At 37.9% G+C, this 17,732-nt stretch overlaps 1 protein-coding gene across 5 annotated transcripts in view; it reads left to right on the forward strand.

Moving 5' to 3' along the window:
- The window catches only part of LOC110369831 (visual system homeobox 2), a 75,488-nt gene extending 57,765 nt beyond the window's left edge, over positions 1-17,723 (forward strand). For 2 of the 5 annotated variants that reach the window (XM_049844399.2, XM_049844401.2), the window contains 4 exons: positions 5,596-5,770; positions 14,245-14,387; positions 15,020-15,202; positions 15,678-17,723. In XM_049844399.2, the coding sequence (XP_049700356.2) occupies positions 5,596-5,770; positions 14,245-14,387; positions 15,020-15,202; positions 15,678-15,818 (642 nt within the window). In that variant the 3' untranslated portion in view covers positions 15,819-17,723. Of the gene's footprint in view, positions 1-5,595; positions 5,780-14,244; positions 14,388-15,019; positions 15,203-15,677 lie in introns of all 5 variants that reach the window. The other 3 variants (XM_021325392.3, XM_021325393.3, XM_049844402.2) reach the window with 3 other exon arrangements.
- Positions 17,724-17,732: the final 9 nt, after the last annotated feature.

Genomic DNA, 17,732 nt, shown 5'->3' on the forward strand with positions numbered 1-17,732 from the left:
CTCGGAAACTATAAGTACTACAGTGATGAAATTTGATGGGAATATGTGTTGTATGAACCGCTACAAAAATATGACACTAAATAGTAAAAAAAAGAATTGGGGGTGGGGCCCCCCATACATGTAACTGAGGGATGAAATTTTTTTTTTTCGATGTACATACCCGTGTGGGGTATCAATGGAAAGGTCTTTTAAAATGATATAAAGTTTTCTAAAAAACATTTTTCTTAAAGTGAACGGTTTTTGAGATATCAGCTCTCAAAGTCGTAAAAGTATGTCCCCCTATTTTTTATAACTACGGGGTATAAAATTCTAAAAAAAATAGAGGTGATGCATGCTAATTAACTCTTTCAACGATTTTTGGTTTGATCAAAGTATCTCTTATAGTTTTTGAGATAGGTTGATTTAACTGTAATTTACGGAACCCTTCGTGCACGAGTCCGACTCGCACTTGGCCGGTTTTTTTTCCAGAAATCTAAAGAAACTATTTTTAAATTGTCAGTTGTGGCAAAAAAAAACTGTGAAGCTTTAGTGTAATATTCAACACATAATTTTCTGACTTCTGTTTAGGAATTCTGTTTTCAGCGCCATTTTCGCAAAAACACACTTAAAACTAAATTACCAGCTCATGTTGAAAACAAAACGGTAATTTTAAAATTAGTTTCCAAACGAAAGTAGCACTCACAACATACGAGCCTACGCAATCACACAGACGCCCGACAAATTGTTTCACAAGCAACATTACAAATACTACCCTAAATGCGACCAGCGGGGGTAGACCCCTCCGTGCAGCCGAGTGCGCGTCTCAGGTGCCCCGGCTGGGTACTCCGGCGGGGAGGGCGGAAGGTCAGGGTAGGCCGGTGGCTGCCACATACGAGTAATAAATTGTCGGAGCGCGCAATTCCCCGCACCATCGTTACGCATCATTAAAGGGCGCGAATGTGCTGCCAAATTAACAATTACGCGGAACCTTTGTGAGCGTATGTTAATTAGTAAATTCGGAGATCCGACGGAATGCGGCCGTCGTTGTGCGCCGAATTAATTAAATAGTGCTGAGTGTGGCGTTCGCTTCTCTACCTGCTGTGAGATTTTAATCTACTGCCGATCGATACCACATGTGTGTATCTCTGCCAATCTTTGTAATTGCAAAATATTATGCTATGGACAGGAAAATGATAAGTAAACAGCGTCATGCCATACCTAATAATTTACTTTGACCATCTTCTCCTCTATAACATAGACCTGTTCCACATAAGTTTACCTTATTTCTTTGTGTACAAGCGACCTCGGCTTTTCAACAAGATTACACGAACACCAGTAATCCATCCCAAGTGGTCAGGCTTCACCCTTCCGTCCATTGTGTCCCTCGCACTGATTGCCACTGTAAGCCCGATAAGCTCTCTAATTTCGTGCCAATGAAGTAAACCCCCGCAAGACAGGCAGCGCCGCGGGCTACAGCTAGTAATTGTCCACAAGCAATCACTGCCTAATGCGGGTAGTTCCCGGATAATCTTGTGAATTTGGTTAGAACTTCTAGGGGACTTATCAAGTTCTACTTTATGCTATAAAAAGGTTACATTTGGATGCTTAAAAATACCTACTACATCTGGTAATGATATGCACTTTTGTGGCTTATAATGACATATTATGGCAGCTGTTATCAGTATTTCAAAGAAAAGATGACATTGTTTATATCATATGTCTTTTAAACAAAATAAATGGGAAATAGGTTCCTGGATATTTAAACAGTTACTTAATGAATTTTCTCTATAATACCTAAACTAAGTAATATGTAAGTTCGCAGAGGTAACGTATCCCTAAGTTTAGCACCCCCGGGTTAGCTCGCATATTCGCGTCGTTAATCTGCCGAACAATTAGTAGTCAGTTGGCGGAATCAATACCCGCGACTACTGTACTAAGTGTGGGTGTTGATATTGTCTGCCGTTGTGATTAGTATTGTGTTTTAAAATTCAGTAATTATTATTACCTTATATTCTTTCAGCATGCACTTGTCATCCGTTCTCAAGATCCAGACCAAATCTAATAATTAACTAAATGAAAAAGACATGTGACAACCGTCTAAGAAGTGCTGGAAGTGTGTTTTAATGTTTGGCGTACTACTTTCAAAAGTTGAGTCATACGACAACAAAAGATAAAAGATAATTTATTTTGTTAAAACATGGGTATATGTTTACAAACCAGAGGTATTGTTAAAACATGTGGTGTTGAGATTAGGTACTTAAAGTTAGAGCCATACATGTTTTGCCTGTGAGTGGCGTACAAAATTTTTACATAAGAATATCAAAAACAAAGTTGGAGTATAGTGTTTGCCGCCGAGACTGAAGGCATCAATTGCTTCCATGTTCCTTCCAATGATTGTGATTCTATCACTCCTTGCAAAGCACTGGTACTCAGCTGAATCCGGTTAGATTGGAATCCGACCCCAACATAATTGGGAAAAGGCTAGGGAGATGATGATGATTGTGATTCTATCAACCAGGACTTGAAATTTCAACATTTCACCTTCATTCACCGGATCATATTCTCCTAGTTTCTTAATTTCGTTATTTCTTACCTCGTGTCGCAAATTACAAAACCGCATAAACTAGTGCAATAAGCACTTAGAGCTGTATATCTCGGTTCTCCTTGCAGTACAGTGACCTCTGGTAAGGCAGCGAGTGCATTCTGATCTCCAACAATTAGTCTGTCACGCTGGCGCTCCGGCCAATCAATATCCTCCCGGCGCCCGCGGTAATACTCCATGTGTAGTGGAATATATCGTGCTCACCATGGAGTAGAAGCACTGGTTGAGGCGAGACGTATTCCTGTAAATGTTTTCATTAATTGGTACTCTCAATCTCTACACCTACATAGATGCCAGTGCTGGTAATAGCTATATTGTAGAAATTATATAATGTCAGGCAGTCAATGGCAATGATCAGCCATAAAGATAAAAAAGGAAAATAAAGACAGCTGACTCCACCGCCATGTTCCATGTTTAACAGGAAAAGAAGCAGGAGAGGTTTATGGCACCACATCCAAAAGAAAATAGAAATTCCGTCCACGTCTAATGAACTTAAAACTAGCTCAAATCCTACGCATTTTAATTTTACAAACGATTACACGGAACAACAGTCATCACAACCGGATTACATATTCAGTGTTCTCGAGACGTTCTCGGGCTCACGACTCCCCCACGCGTCGGATTCGGCCGACATTACCATACGTCAACATGCTGAGTCTGCAGTAGTCTGCAGTAGTCTGCATGTATCAGCCACTTCAGCCTTGCTGGGCAATTGTGCCAGTGCACACTGGAGGGTCGGGTAATCATTCATATTTGCTGATGTTTTAATGTGAGGCTGCTTGGGACCATTGATAGGTGATTGGAAGTACAGTTCTTAGCTCCGGTTTAAGTTTTCGGATAGGAATATTTCTTTGGAAACTGTAAGGTAATGAAGTAATATTTGTATCAATAGAAATGATGAAATACAACGAAATATATTCTATGTAGTGTACTAGATCGTGGTAAGAAACTATTTATTAGATAGTAGTATAGAATTATTTTCAAAAAACTCAAAAGCGAACATTATATTTTCAAGATGATTGCTCCATTGAACATCCAATGAACATCCTAGATTTTCATATTCATATTTGCATATTCAATTAAATAAACAAAAAAAAATCTTGAGATACTTTTACTTTAGATTTTACACCACATGAAAAATATGGTTTTAATATCGTTTTCAGGTTTTTACAAAATACAAACAGTAGTTAGTGCTAACGATGTCTGAAATATGATTTATCCGTATGTGAAAAATATAAAAGACCTTAATTGATTTGTTATTTTCCTTTATATGAGTTCAATAAGTATATTTCTTATGTATTAAGTAAGCCAGCAAAATATAATTCACTTTATAATTTATCTTTCATACAAAAATAATATTTTATTTCATATTTTTTATTAACAGATAAATATGCTGACTATAGAATCGTTAAGGAAATGTAAAAGTTCCTTTTGAAAAACTTTTTCACTTATGAATTTAACAGTTAAAATTATTACAATAATTAATGAATCGGGTAAACAAAGGTGTACAATGCTACGAAAGAAACATTTATTAAAATTCTTCTCCTAAAGTCTTATTTAACTTTATCATGATTAAAAAAACCTACCAAAGAAGATGGAGTTTCTTTCGCATTTATAATATTATTAGAGAAGAATTATTGTAATAAAGAAACAGTTGTGAAAATATCTCCCAGTAAAAAAAATAAATCGATTCTTAAAATTCAACTTTTCTTTTTTTACGCGTCTTAAGCATTCGATTTGACTCTATTTTTCGCGGGGTAAATAGTTGAACATAACTTTATTAACACCAAACAATATGCTTCAATATATATTGAGCTTGCCAACACATAGCTACACACAGAGTACATAAGACACGCAATATATACACATAGGAAGACAGTGCTCATAGTAATATAATACAGCGGTATTAATTTGTGCGGAGTGCGCCGCTATCGGGCTTAATTAACAAATTTAATTAGAAATTAACCGTTTTGCGCGGCGGTGCGGTGCGCCCGCCCATTGCCGCATGCCCAGGGCTGCCACTGAGCACCAATATTTTATGCTTTTGTACTAGTATTAAAATTAAAGTAGGTTAGTAAATAAGTTTGGTAGTAACATCGTGTCCTTTCCTATGAAGGACAAGAAATATTAACGGTTTAAAATATTATGAAGTCAAAATATGGTTGTTTTCACATAGAGTTACAAATCGCAATATCATGAGATTAAGTCTACTTTAATAGTGCAGTGAGTACAATGCTTTTACCAATTAATATTCGTCACTCGTCACTTAGTAAAATAAAACTAGGTTCCCCTCCATCCTCACTATACTTTATGCTCAAGCTACACAAACAGACAGACACAGGCACCACTGTGTGTCAGCCCTGCTCAGCACTGTGTACAAACAGTGGCCGCTCCGCCGGTGAATTTGAAAATTTAATTTAGTTGCGTTTTGTTCCCGATAATTGGTTTGTTTTCCATGCTTAGTTATCTCGCTAGAGGGAGCCACAGCGCTCTAATGGTTATATTCGATCGCTCATTCTAATTAGAATGAAGGCTTTGTGATTCACAAAGGTTTTCTCCGAGTTCAGCCGAGATATGGATACTGGCAACTTCAGATATTTAAATCTTGTCGGGTTATTATATTTCTAATTTAAGCAACTAAAACAGAAATGTTTAACCGAACTTTTCCTTATCCAGTAGCTACTTCCTACTTAGCAAATACCAAATAACCTTTTAATAGATCACTTCTGTAAAGTATACTAAGTAAACTTACGTACCTACTTATATGTCTTTCAATCGCATGATATGAGCAAGACATACAAACACCCAAATCTTTCAGTCAGGCAATTATAATGATACTGGCGTTCCGCTCAATCGGACCAATGCTTACATGCACATAAGCCATCCTCTTCATTCACTCTATCTACATAAAAATGCGTAGTTTTCAAGATTTAAGCGTACACAGGGATACAGGGACAGATATATATTTTTTTGTGTTTTGACAATCACAATCTAACCAGCTCCATCTTCCCCAGGTGTGGTTCCAGAACCGTCGCGCGAAATGGCGCAAGACGGAGAAGTGCTGGGGCCGCTCCACCATCATGGCGGAGTACGGGCTCTACGGAGCCATGGTGCGCCACTCGCTGCCGCTGCCGGAGACCATCCTCAACAGCGCCAAGGAGAACGACGCCGTCGCGCCCTGGCTACTCGGTGAGTTCGGTGAGACTGATTGTTGCCACTTACACACTTATACACTAACGTAGTGACAAACCATTTGATCCAAGCATCAGTCTTGTTATTGTCCCACTGCAGGGAACAGGCACATTCTTTTCATATATTATAGAAAAAGACTGAGTAGTCACCACGCTTACTCAAGGTGGATTGGCAAATTCAAAATTGATGGGCCAAATGTTTTCTTTCATATTTATTCGGTTATTGGTGCTCAAACTTTTCGTTAGCAAACTGTTAAAATAACGCTGTGATGTATCTAAACCGGTGAACATTTACTATAACTCTGATGCTATCCTTGCTGCTAGTGAGAGATCATAGATAGGCACTCACTAAATGCAAAACACTGGTTCCGGTAAGAATAGAAACCTACGCCAAAATAGTTGGGATAAGGCCAAATGGTGATGGCTATGAAATAAACTCATGATATTTGCATATGTATTAACTATTAAATGCTATGTTTCAAATGGTTTGTTACTATAAAATACACAATAATTTAGATACCTTACACAGTGCACTGTTCGACTTGGATTTAAGATATTCTCTTCTATATCTTGTAAATATAGGAGGCTAAAGACCTCAATACCAACCAACGAGTAAAAGCTGACAAATACCTGGTTCTGAAATCGTCTCAGACACATGAATGGAACAGCTTTTAAGCAACAAGCCTCAGTTAGAAGGATGCCCAGCTATTGCTAACCAAAATCCTTCCATGCTTTGAGAAAGATATTAAGCTGTTGGCCTTGCCGGCTTTTGTAAATAATGACAGACGTTTCAGGTTATCAATACATTCAGGCTTCAGGTTATAAATTGCAATTCCTACTTGTACGTATTGCCAAGGGATTAACTAATCGAGAGCTTATGATTAGTTAGAAGTCACATAGTGTCTGAACTGAAGTAACTTCGCAGTTTTTCGGCCTCGACCTTGTTTTTTAAGGGTTTACTCTACTTCACGCACTCGAATAAAAAGTTGCATATAGCCTTTTTTGATGAATAGGCTATCTAAGAATGTCATCTTTCAAATTTTCAAATCGATCCATTCCCAGAGGGCGCATTCAAACCAGCTCTCTCTTCATCTTTAGGTACATTATTAGTGTAGATAACCACCGATTCGAGGGTTCGATTCCCGAACAATTATAATATCTGTATGGCCAAAAAAGTTGCTCTTAGCTTGTATCACATTTCTTAAGATTATTAAAAAGATCCCCTGCTCTCTTATTTGACCGATATAGCACACAACACAATATTCTTTCTATAAAATGCACAATAATATTTGCTGATAAAAGTATAAGTGAAATTGTATTACGATTTTTTTACAGGCACTCGGTATATAACTATGTGCATTTTTATGGAATATAAATAATGTAGTTTTTGTAGATCACGTAGAACCCGTAGTCGAGAATACTTCGGGTGAAGGTAAGTTTAGATTATACTTTAGTTTAATACTCAGCAAATTAAGATGATGAGTAATGAGTCACTACAAATTTTAAAAAGATAGCTAAAATATAAAAGTTTCATCATAGAAACAGAATAGTTCATAAATAACCCACTAGGCGTCAGACCTAGGCTAGGGCCTAGAAGATACATAACGCTAGGCATGTCTTATAAGTCACAGGACTGACAAACTTCAGGCTTAACTAGAACTTCTTACTTTCCATCACCAATAACGATACCCGCTAGAAACCTGCTCAAACACCAACTCAATAGATTCCCATTGGGCAGTACAGTAGGGCAATCTCCACCCAGTGGTCTGACACGTATCTTACCGTGATGATTTTGTTCAAGAGTCGCGAGCAGTGGCCGATGGGGGGCGGCCGTAGCAGCCCTCCCCCCCTCCCTCCCGACCACCGAGCTCTGGTGAGTCACGCACACTAACACACACGTATTGTTAACGCGGTAATTAGCTCGCTCTTGAACAAAATTGTCACGGAAGACTAGAGTAATTAGGTGCTTAGGACTTATTGGTGTGAAGCTAATCAGGTAGGCTAATTAAGATCTAAGATGAAGTAATGATAAGTGGATGTGTGTCAATGTTATTTACAACAGTATTACTATCATTTCTGTTAACAAACCTTGGTCAGAAATGCAACCTTAATATAAGGGCATTCTTTTGCAGTTTTCTTCAAAAGAGACACTTTCAAAAATGTGTAGTTACTTGGTGTTTGGATTGTTGGCGAATAACTGAACTTGAGCGTTCTTATCAGAATCTGATAGATTCTTATCAGAAGCAAATAAAAGCAGTTACTTATTTTTTCTGGTTAATTTTATATGAAAATAATTAAGAAGACAATTAGACGATTATTGTATTATAGTACTTCGAAGTACAAAATGCTTACACTGTAAATAAAAACGTTGATGAACCTACCGTGAACATTTCGCATCCATAGGTACGCTGAAGCCACGATTCAATTTAGGTCAAAACGTTGCAGTTTTATTCCCAAACTAATCTAAACTGTCAAAGGTAAAACGAGAACAAAATGTCTTCTCTTCGGAGCGACGCAGCGACGGCCGCGCCAAAACAAAGCGACGTATAATTTTTAATCCCAACAACAAGAGATGTTCATTTTTCACTGCGGAAAGGCTTCTGGGAAACACAAAAATAAACTGACACACCGACCACGCGATTCTAAACCTTATACCCATCACAGAAGAGTGGAGAGATGTGAATAAATATATTTGTGTATGGTATGAAAACAAGAATCCGTTGACAGCTTATGAGGAGGTTTTATTTGTTTCAGTGGAGACGTAAAGTACGTTTGTCTGTGTGCCGCTGTTTGTTTGTTATTTGAGAATCTCTACACTAATTTTATTTGGATGAAATATTATCTTGTGTGTGATATAGGGACTTTTACTACGAAGTGATTTATCTATCAGTTTTTTTTATTTATTGTTTGGTTTTATTTTCTTGCATATTTTTCATGTAAAACTTATTAATATACCAATAAACTTAAATGCATTTTCAGTACTTACATGTTTTGTAAATATTTTTTTAAATAAAAGACTTCAAAATGACTACGGCGATTTATCGTAGACACTTCGTAGCGCTCGTAGCACTGTGCTACGAGACGTCTACGAGCTGTTAAAAAATCAAACAAGACACTAAATTCCCAGCCACAAGTGAGGTATCATGTAACACGAGCTCACGAGACGTGATCACAACATAAACACGTTCATTTCAATAATAAAGACGCCGCACAAAAACTGAAACGAGATCTACAGATATGAATTAATAAAGCCTAAGTTCTCCCCTAAAGCCTGCGTCGGCGAGTGGGGGCTCCCTGTGGTGGGGAGGGGTGGGCGGGCCGCGCGCCGCCCGGCCGGGGGGAGGGGGCGGCAAGATGGCGGCCGTATTGTCTAAGCCTTGATTAACGTTGATTTAAGGGTTGGCAGCGGGCTTACATATTAATTATGTACTTAAGTGTAGTCGGCCGGTGTTTTTGTACCTGACTGTATTTACGCGCGCTAGGTAGTTGTAATGAGGGCGTTTTGTGACCACTGCACTCTGCCATTGTTGGCGTTCATGATAAATATAGCTGCCGAGTATTTATGGTACCTGCTAGTAAATAAACTGTAATTAATTTACATAACGATAACCATCATTTAATTCTCTTATATTTTCATATACTTACTACTATTTATGTAAGAGAGCACACAACGCGTCTGTTTTTAGAAAGCAATAGCTTTGAGCAATTAACAATTAATGTTTGCCTAATTATAATTTAGGAAAAATCTATTTCAAATGCTGCAACAGTCGTTTCAAATTACTTTCAACTAGAACAAAACTATTTGAATATTAAGTTTAGCTAAAACATCAACTATAAATTGACTTGTCGTCACAGTAATTATAAAATATCATACTTCGAGTAATTAAAACTCACACAATTTGCGATGAATGTTAGAAATGCATCAAATCTGTTGCAATCTGCAGTGGCATCACGCATCATCGGCAAATGGATAGTAATGCACGCGAGAGCACGTTACTGAATTATCTGCCTATTAAGCACTCGCTTTGTGCGACCGCTTTCATCTCCACGACGACACTAAACCATTATCTAAAGTGAAAAGTATGGCTGCCACACAAAAGGACACGCCGCTTCTGCCACAGAACTTTATACTCTATACCTCGCCAGCACTACAGTAAATCATATAAGTGCGCAAATGTGTCTGTCGCCGCTGCCGGCTATGAAGTGACGATTCTGAGTGGCTTGCCTTTGATTTGGATGCTCTTTACTTTTCAATGATAAGTCACATTTAAGTAATATTCTGTAGAACCTATTGTTTATACTCGGAAGTTACCGCCAAGAGTTTTATTGGCCTCTTACAGAGATCTAAGCTATAGTTGCTAAAAGCCACTTAGATTCTGCTTTTTAAAGTTATGAAGTTGGTAATGGCATCCATATTAAAAAGAATAGTATTCCTGTTATTTGAAATATGTTGAACGTGGCGCATACAAAGTAAGTGCTTGTGAAAGCTGTCGAGATCTTCTTGAAAGGCCAATTTAGAATCGCTATCACGACTAGAGAGATTCTTATTAGAAAAGGCATTCTTACTTGTTATCTACGTAAAACTGAACAAAAGTGTAGATAGAATTAAACTTAACTTTAGAAAACTATAGAAAATGTAGCTACCTAATTTAATTAACTGAATAAATGTCATATAACATAACTGTAACCCAGTTAATATGCTGTGCATTGATTCAACGAAATGAAAAGTAATAAATAGTTTTCTGTCAATGAAGGTCACAATACCATTCGATCACCTACACTACACTATTTCAATGAAATAAAGACTGAGCTGAACAGAATACTCGAAACTAAGAAAACTAATTATTCAGGATACTTAGGTGATGAGCGATTTTGTAAAATTATCTCGGCAGAAATCATGTTAAAGCTGCAAGTAGAAATACAAGTGCTAAAATGCTTTAAATACGGTATATGAGTAGGTAAATATCTTAACTTCTGGTTCTTTATCTACAGAATCTAAACCCTTTAAAAAAACATTATTAATTAAACACTAACGTAAATAATTTAGCTATATGTTTATTAGGTAAGTAATCAACAAAAAAGTGTCTGTATCATATCTAATGTATAGGCTACTTGCTAAAAAATAAAAGAGGAACGGTATCATACAAATTATGAACGGGTTGAACATCCCTACAGGATTTGGAGCCGAACTTGGCTTTTTTCATTCAACAGTTCAGCTACTTGCAAGCTTCTTGAGCGCGTATTCATCAAGATGGCGCCTGCAACCATCCCATTCATTACCGCCTCACTTCGCGCTACTTTTTGTTACAAACCGTGTGATAACTTCACGTATTCTTAATTAATCTCCATTGTGCAAACTCGTACATGTAGCAAGTACCAGTGTGTTCTAAATCAAGTGGATTTACAGCGCGCCGCTGCTAATGGACAAAGTTGTGTTAATGGCACACAAATCACATAGTATTGGAGCCCCGGGAGCTTCGCCCCGCTATCGGGCCGCGCTAATGTTCACTTAACTTTGTTACTGCTTGATTGATTAGGGTACAATGCGCTGTGAGCTGTCCACATAGTTCTTTTATGTGAACAATGAGTTAGTTATTTAGCGAGACTAATCTGTGGTTGGCGTGTAACTCAAAGAACAGAAAATGGCAGATACCTACATATAACACTATGCTTCCTTGTGCACCTATTTCTCTGATTTAACAGCAACTATCCGTTTCTTCTAGGGAACATCTTTTCGTAATTTGATCAACCGTGAAGAATTCTTAAATCGGACTTTCAGAGCCTTTAGCCTATATAATATTAGTTTTATTTACAATAGTAAAACTCAACATCTCTACGTAGTAGGTACCTACGTTTTATAGAAGAGCAAATAATATACATATATGCACCTCAGATTAATGAACTTTTTTTAACTTTGATTTTTACAATAGATACAAGGAATTGGAAAAAAAATTGATAAGAAGACTCTTTTTATCGATAATAGCTTTTGGTCTATTTACTGCTGTACCACATACCTATATCATGTATTAATTTTCTATTTATTTGATTTCGAGTTCCGAATGAAATGGATGTCTTTACGTTTCTTTAGATTATTTAGTCTTCCACGCCCATGTATCTATCTTGTAGAAAGCATAGATGCATGCATCTGAATACATTAGATGCTTAACACGCGGTTGAATGAATAACACATGTAAATATTAAGAAAACTACGTACCTATAGAAAATACGTGTAGGAACAAGAAATGGGCTAAAGGATTATCAAAAGTTTTTCCTCTTAACGGCAAAGAAAAATAATAAGAAAGTTTTGTTGAATATTAATAGGGAAATCGTATTTCCTGTCTAGGCATCTTGCCGAGACGTCGTCGTTCCAAATAAACTGTTTTTGCTAGAGGTCTAATAACGCAAAACTGATACTTTTACACAATAAACATAATGCTTTGTGGTTTTTTCTCAATTTCGGTTATGTGCCATTTTATGAACAAAAACTTGTTCCCAGTTCAATTGCATCTTTTAGTATGAGATCTTTTGAGATTCTTTAATTAGAATCTGTTCTAAGAGTACTCTTGCAAATATCTGAAATGATACTTTGGTGAGTGTAAATTCTGATTGTAGTTTATTCTGAATGCCATGACCGTCGCATAGTTTTTGGACTATCTGCGACTTACGTGAGCATGCATAAAAATAATGCCTTATTGGAAAGGTGGATTGTCCATAAATTTAATCTTAAAAGCCGAGACTGAAGAAATTTCCTGAATTTAAAAAAAAAACTCCTTAAATTTTGCTTGGCCAAACTATCAAAAGTTTGTCGTCGACGGCTATGTAGGTATGGATGCATACTTTATTCCCAGTTCCATGAACAGCGATTTATAGAGCATCGTCCTCATAATTCCTCATAATGTAATATGTCCCACGTCGAGGTATTTTAAACAACAAGGCTGCATCATGCTAGAATGTACTGCACGCTGTACATCAGACACGACGTAAATAACCGACATGATTAGATATGCGCCGCCGCGCGGCTGCGCTCGTAAAAATACATCCCGCACTGATATTAAACCAGGGCTGCTCTTAAAACTGCTTAGGACGAGACTTCAGGATTTTTTCCTGTTTTATTTTCAGTCAGGGAGAATTTATAAGCAGAAAAGATATTGGAAGACAAAGTTTTCAGTCATTAAATCACGCTGAAGGTGTATCTAATGCACTTTACATTGTCTTCCGTGATATAACTTGTAATAGGTACAAATGAATATACATAAATCAATTCATTAGCTTTAGTTGCAGCTTTCATTTAAAGTTTTTTGACGCCAATCTTAGTAGAGTCAATTCAACTTACATTCTGCATAGGCTTTGCAAATTCAGCTACTTAATATGTGTCAGCCAATCGCGTTCTAACGTTATAACTTTATACTAATCCCAAAAATATGGATCATAGTCACTCATAAATATGACTGAGCACAACCTCAGAATATTTGAAGCAGTAAATAATGAAATAAATCGCGTGTCGTCAGTGGAGGCGCCGTCACGCGCGGCACATTCGTAACGTCTGCGCGTATTAGCAATTCCTCAGGGCGCGCCATCCATCACCGCGTGCATATCATTCATTAACATTTCACGTCGTACTGACGCACCGGTGGATGCTGTGCTGTGGCGAGGGTCACGACAATGTTGCCCTCAGCTCAGTCGAGGGCTGCAGTCGTAAAAGTTGCTTCATGTATGCGACGCTGCGGTGTAAGTGGAGTCTGAAGGTGTATGGATGAATAAGTTTTACATAATGTCTAGCATAGGGTTCTTTATTATGCTAGGTACAAGCAATAATAAGCAAATATGAAACATGAGCAACATATTACGGTTTGATTTTCTGCATCGAGGTTTAAGATATAATAAAAATAGAAGTTAGTCTGTATCTTAGTCTGTATAAAGTGATAATAATATATCATGGTATAGAGTGATGCGAATATATTATTAGATTCTTGGAAAGGAATGCAGGATAACCAAATTATGACACACACGATTCCGTTGTTTTGTAAAACAAGGACTTATTCGGAATGCAGAATGAGGTATAACGATAATATCGTAATTTTAAATGATTTGCGATTTTAAGACTTTTCACTCTCATAATGAGATCTCGACTACTTTTGTTTGCTACCGGAATAATCACAATCGAACTGTGGTCTTATAGACCACATCATAACATTATTTCTGCCTTCTCGCATGTACCGCAAGGCGATGCGGCACCTGAAGAACAGTTTAAATACTTTCTGTATTTATTATTACGGTCAAACTATGATCATCTTCATCTAATCTGATATTATTTAGTTTTATGTGGATCCCCGCAGCGTGTGGAGCAATAAAAGCTTTAATTCTGTAACTAACAGTTTGATTCCAAGAGCAATCCCAAGTCGAACAGTGCACCATTCTTCCACACAACACCACTAGCCTACCTCTTACGTACAGTCCACATGACAACACTAGCTCTGCCCCCAGGCATGCACCGCAAGTCGATCGAGGCGGCGCGGCACCTGAAGGAGTCGGGGTCGGAGCGCGAGGGCTCCGAGGCGGAGCCCGAGAGACCCACCTCCGCCTCCTCGCACCATCACGACAACCATGATGCTCAGGTGAGGATATACTCGTTGTTAATTTATATTAGATTTCGCCAGTGGTTAAACTGGGTTTAGGGCAGTGTACTTCTATAACATATATGTATACTTACCTACATACGTAAAAACATAGGTATGTTTATTTTGATAATTGATAAGATAATAGGTACTGCTGAGTTTCTTCAAAATCCAAGTAGGTAGTTTCTGCTTTAAAGAGCAACAAACATCCATTCCTCGAAGCTTTCAAAGAAGCTAGAGCTAGAGGCATAGTATACTTACTGATTTGTAGGATTTGCAGTTCTATATTTTAGTGAAACAAAAACTGACTACCTATGAAGTTTTTCATCTGGTATGGTTACGGTATTAGGTCGTTGGGAATTTTGATGCTGACGATAGCTTCAGCATCATACATCCGTAACATTTTAGGATCGTTGCTTTATTTAAATACCTACATATGTAGGTCTTATCAGATTTTTAACGTCGGTTTCTCAAAGTGCGATGTTTACGATGAAAAACCGCATTTTTAACACTGAGATAACATCACGTTACAGACTTTGAGTATTAGAAGCTAATCAAATAATACGGAGATAGAGGGACGTCATCCCAGTCATATCCCACATCCAAACACTAACTTTCTTTTCCCCCCGCAGGCACAGAGCTCGCCAGCCAGCTCGACGACAGCATCATCGTCAGCGAAGGGGCGCGCGTCGCCCGAGCCGGGCCGCGAGCTGTACGAGGACGCCGAGGCCTTCCGCAACAACAGCATCGCGTGTCTGCGGGCCAAGGCGCAGGAGCACCAGGCCAGGATACTCAACCATAACATGCTGCTGCAGGTAACACTCAGTTACTACTACTTGGATATATCCATAGTGTGATGATCGATGTGGGAGCGGTTCTAGCTAATGCCGTTTATTGAAACTGAGCTACTTTGTTTGGTTTTTTGGCAATAACACATGGAATGTAATGTTTTACTTACTGATTAGATACCTACATAGTCTTTTAAATACGTGATAAGTTCAAGTTAAAAAAACATGCCTAATATGAAATAGCAGGTAACAGGAAATGTTTGTCCGTAGTTTTTCACTTTTCTTTCTGCCCAAAGAGTTTCTGTTTGCTAGTTATTTTCTAGTGGATTTACGTCGAAGTTATTGATTTTTGACTTCGAATATAGTACCTGTACAAACTACTCTAAAGAAAGTCTTCAAAGTCGATTTAAGTCTAGGCAATCTAACAGAATATTCGCTTAAAATCTCAACCGCCACTTTAATTTAACCGCATACTGATGTGTTCACTTTACCTGTGTCGTAGCTGCAATACTTACGAGCAGGCTGTGGGTTGCAGGTGCGGGTCCCTCGCGCCGGCAGCGCCGAGGAGGAGGGTCCCGCCGACATCGACGTGGGCACTGAGGCGCCGCCGCCCGCGCACCACCAGCTCGCTCATCTATACTGACCACCACCCAGTGAGGAACACCTCTAAACACCCGCGAAGGCGCGAACCTCGAAACATCAGTGCTGCGTCTCTATATTCCCTAGACTACAGTGAAAGATTGTGTGTGTACAATGAGTGCCAGTTGCTCTGTGGTAGGGAAGTGCGTGAGTCACGCGTGTAATTATGTACATTAGTAGCCCCGTCTCGTGCAATACCTAGTTAAGTATTTATCTGTGTAGCCCGAATGCAATGTATAAAGTTCCCCAGCTTAGATTTAATGTGTCATACGAGGTGGTGAACTGGAAATAAATTCAAATCAGCCTAAAGCTAAAATGGTAGCATCGAATGTCATGAATCGACTTAATAATGGTACTTAATTTACGAATGAATTGATTCCGTCAGTTCACCAACTCGCATGACTTCAATAATATTGTATGATGACTCCTTAATATTACTTAGATATATTTGTGCGTAGTGTAAGTTTGTCGGAGGCAAGGAAAAGACTATGTAAATCAACTAGCTGTAACTAAACGTGTCTAAGTTCAAACTGTCGTTACTTTATATTGGCTATGATATCTGTTAGTACAATTGGATATAACATACATGTATGTTTATTTCTTTCAACAGAGATATGTGTTGCTGGCCTGGATACACCTATTAGTTTTTTTTCTTAATTATTCAGAAATCTTCTTGTAAATACTTCCGAAAATTCGATATATCTGTACCAGTACTTTTACTTTTAAATTAACTTTTACGACTTTGTAACTCTAAGAATTCTTTTAATGAGTACCAGTGACAAAGTTTAGTACATCTGGGTGAGAAGCACACGTCTCTGCGAGTGTAGTAATGTGTACAACGAAAGTGAACCCCGGTGTCAGCACTAGTTCTGTCGTGTCGATGGCACGTGTCACTTCTTAATGTATTTATTGGCCCTAAATGTGTACAGCGAGTTCTAAAACTTGGAAAACCAACACCACGAATCTATCTGCCGCAAACGACTTAGGTACAGGTTAATGGAGACTTAAGGGTTTTACATTTGCTTTGACCAGTTTCCTTCATAGTAAGTTAATTACATAAGCAACATAAGGAAGCAAAAGTTAAAATTGTTGAGGTGGCCTAAGATTACACTATGAGCAAGCCTAAATATTGAAATGGTATCCATATTTTGAGGACTCGCTATTGAATCGAATAAACATCGAAACATTCCAAAAAGACTATAATATCTATATATTTTCTTAATACTTATTATATCTGTAGCTCTGTACTTACGTGTTCTTTCTTAGAATGTTCTTCAAACTATTTTTAAAAAGGCCTACCGCACTAAAATCATATACTGCCGCAGGCTTCTCTCAATATCTCAAAAGATATCTTAATACTTTAATCAAGCCTAAGTAATTTTGTTTTGTAAAATCATAACTGCTTTGGTTTTCTTATACATTAAATGTGTTGGCTGCAGAAACCATGTCTATCGCTCAGGGATGCGCCTACATTAAAACTCATAGCAATCCGCTTGAAGAACACACTTTAAATTGTAAACGAAACAAATCTGTCAGTGATAATATGAACACTGAGCAAAACTGCTGTATTACAACTTAATTGAAATGTACTTAGTTTTTCATATTATATTCCGAAAAAGAATTGTTGAACCTAGGATTAACTTCATGGGCTGGGCACATATTAGCCTAACAGTCGAACTAATTCTCAGCCTCCAACGTCATATTGACGTTCTACGTTAATGTACCGACATCGACACGTTCTCATAAGTTATAAATAAATAAAGTTAGAAGCAAGTATCGTTGCTGCTGTACTTACGCATAGAGTTGTAATATATTTATTGAAATTAAACAAATCTAAAGCAACTTAAGTAATGTGAAACTCATCGTAATTCAAGTTGTTCCGATGAATAAACAACATGTATAAATTATATTCTGGTGG

This window comes from Helicoverpa armigera, chromosome 16 (assembly GCF_030705265.1).
Source record: "Helicoverpa armigera isolate CAAS_96S chromosome 16, ASM3070526v1, whole genome shotgun sequence".
In the NCBI taxonomy this organism is placed as follows: domain Eukaryota; kingdom Metazoa; phylum Arthropoda; class Insecta; order Lepidoptera; family Noctuidae; genus Helicoverpa; species Helicoverpa armigera.